General features: G+C 49.1%; 1 protein-coding gene across 1 annotated transcript in view; it reads right to left on the bottom strand.

Moving 5' to 3' along the window:
• The window catches only part of rims2a (regulating synaptic membrane exocytosis 2a), a gene marked incomplete in the record, with an annotated part of 146,644 nt that extends 144,289 nt beyond the window's left edge, over nucleotides 1–2,355 (bottom strand). The window contains 1 exon segment of the mRNA XM_014017099.1: nucleotides 1,697–2,355. Coding sequence (XP_013872553.1) covers nucleotides 1,697–1,818 — 122 coding nt within the window.
• Between the last annotated feature and the right edge of the window lie 243 nt (nucleotides 2,356–2,598).

Genomic DNA, 2,598 nt, shown 5'->3' with positions numbered 1-2,598 from the left:
TGTGTGTGTGTGTGTGTGTGTGTGTGTGTGTGTGTGTGTGTGTGTGCGTGTGTGTGCGTGTGTGTGTGTGTGGTGGGGGGCAGTAAGAAAACTGGGAAACTTGGTTGCAGCTTAAATGTAGTGAACTACTCATTTCTAAAACAGTCAGACCTTCTAAGAACAGATCCCTAAACCCCATTAGGACCTCTGCTGACGCACACATACATAATACATGGAGGCTGGATRTGAAAGGACACAGCCCATTAGAAGGTCTCTGCCTTGGTAAGGAAAAACCAAACAGAAGAAAGAGAAAAGAAATGCCCACTAACACATAAAAAAGGCTTGGCCTAAAGATAGCCAAACTATAGATCACGCAAGAACCATACACCTTGCAATGACTTGTTTCACATTTCTGAGCTAAAACTAATGAAGAAATAAGTAAAACCTTGATGCGCCATTTGATAAAATTCATACAGCAAAAACAGCACACAAATAATAGCTGTATGTATATGTTGGATTGCCATTCTGAGGGAGTTCACACTGAAGGGAAATAAGTTCAATCTAATCAGTCAGATGTGATAATTGCTGGATCACAGTTTCCAGGCACAGGGCCCCCTGTTCCACCCTTCCAGTGGCTGAGTGTTCTGGCCATGTAATGTGAGGTGGCAGAAAGCCCAGCAGTGCTGTAAATTATTTCTGACAGTGGGGTGGGGGGACAAGAGGGAAAGACTAGCAGTCCCCAGAGACAGACGATGGGCGAACAGTGTGGCGATACGAGGCCTGCATCAATACCGGGAAGGAAGCTCGTGTTCTTCCAGCCCTATGGTAGAAAAATGTTTTYAATGGGTGTCTGTGTGCCAGTTTACAGACTTCCTCCCATCTGCACTGGGAGCATTACAGGTCCTCTAGCCTAGCTGGAGAACCAGGGGCCTTTCTGCYGGGATCATAGCGTTTAGCAGAGTAATCATATTATGCTACAGTGCATCTAGCCCAGAACCTAACTCTCAATTTCTGTCTTGGCACACTATACATGCCTACTTCTAGTATTTTTTGTAAATGTTGCAGTTAGATCAAAACAGTCAAATTGAGCAAATTGAAATTATGATGTCTTTTCAGGTTAAGCTTTAATCAGCTGCAGCAGAGGAGCATGTATGATCGGTTTAGTGATAAGGTATACAGAGGCCAGTGCGGGTGTGCAGGTTAGTGGGAGGGTGCGTTGGGAGTCTGTGCATAAGCTCTGGACTCGTGATTTGTACATTTACCCTCCTCATCCCCTCCTGTTCTCCTCTGAGGCTCAGCAGCAGCAGCAGCAGCAGTAACGGGGGGCACACACACATGCTGCAGCAGCGATGCGRTGGGACATACAACGCACGCGCACCGCACGTTTCCAAATGGATATATATACTGTATGTTCACTGTAAAGTGCACTTAAACGAATCGTTTTAACTACCCTTTAACAGTCGATCCGTGTGCACGCGCGCGCGCAGCTCAGACCGCGGCACGGTGCCTGATCGCTCCCACCATCCGGCCAGCAGCTCTGCAGCAGCAGCAGCAGCAGCAGCAGCACTATAGGCTTCTGTAAGGCTGCTGTCACGCAGGCTGGGTGCGATCGATAAACGCAACAACCCCCCCACCCCTAAATAGCTACTCGTCTGCCGTAACCCGGGGAAGCCCCTCTTCATAAATCTGGGCTTTTCTTTACAAAGGAATCACTCACCCGATGCTGCTGAGCGCCTGCTCGAAAAGCTCCGTCTGCAGGATGTTCTGAGGCGCAGAGAAAGCTCCGTTGAAATGTGATAAAACCGAGCTACAGAACTGACGCAATGTCTCAAACTGCATTTTCCCCCTCCGTTTTCTTTTATCCTCAGTAAGTGATCACTTTTTTTTTTCGCCCCCCACCTCTCTCACCACCAAATCATCTTGTAGCTTGCGCTCCCCCCCTTCCTGCACCTCAGTAGTCCCGGAGCACATCAAACGGGGGAGAAAAAGAAAAAAATAAATAAATAATAAAAGCACCGGTCAACTTCCATTTTTTTTTCCTCCCGCTCCTCATATAAAAAAGTGTCCTTAACTACGACGCAGTCCGGGTGGGATCCTTCGGTCATAACGCCGCGGAGTTGAAGCCGGAGAAAGGAGGTGGTTCCAGCGCCGGGGAGCGACTTCTGGTCTTTTCGCAGTGGGGGGGAAATGTCATCTTGGTGCGCGGAGGCAGGTGYAGGAGCGGCCGGAGCGGAGAAGAGGAGGCGGAGAGGCATCCTACGGCTGCTGCCGAGCGTTCAACTCATATTTCCCGTTCAAGAGTTCGCCGCACYCGCGCGCGCGCGCTCACACGTGCGCAAAAGACGAGCGGTGGCACACGCGCGCGCTTGGCTGACTCGTGCGCGTTCGCTCCGTTCTTTCTCACGCACTGTTTGGGATGCGTGCAGCAGCAACTAGCTCACAGAGGAGCAGCTAGCCCTGTTGTTACACATGGGTGGTTCCACTTCACTTTAGAGCTCAGTGCAGTCTCTTAACACCGCACTCTGATGGACACAGATCTCTGAGGTCGTTCCTGAGATCTGTTGGAGCCACTCATTTATTTATTTATTTATTTATTTATTTATTTATTTATTTATTTAT

The sequence above is a fragment of the Austrofundulus limnaeus genome, unplaced genomic scaffold (assembly GCF_001266775.1).
Source record: "Austrofundulus limnaeus strain Quisiro unplaced genomic scaffold, Austrofundulus_limnaeus-1.0 Scaffold161, whole genome shotgun sequence".
Lineage (NCBI taxonomy): Eukaryota > Metazoa > Chordata > Actinopteri > Cyprinodontiformes > Rivulidae > Austrofundulus > Austrofundulus limnaeus.
This window is presented reverse-complemented; position numbering and strand designations above follow the sequence as displayed.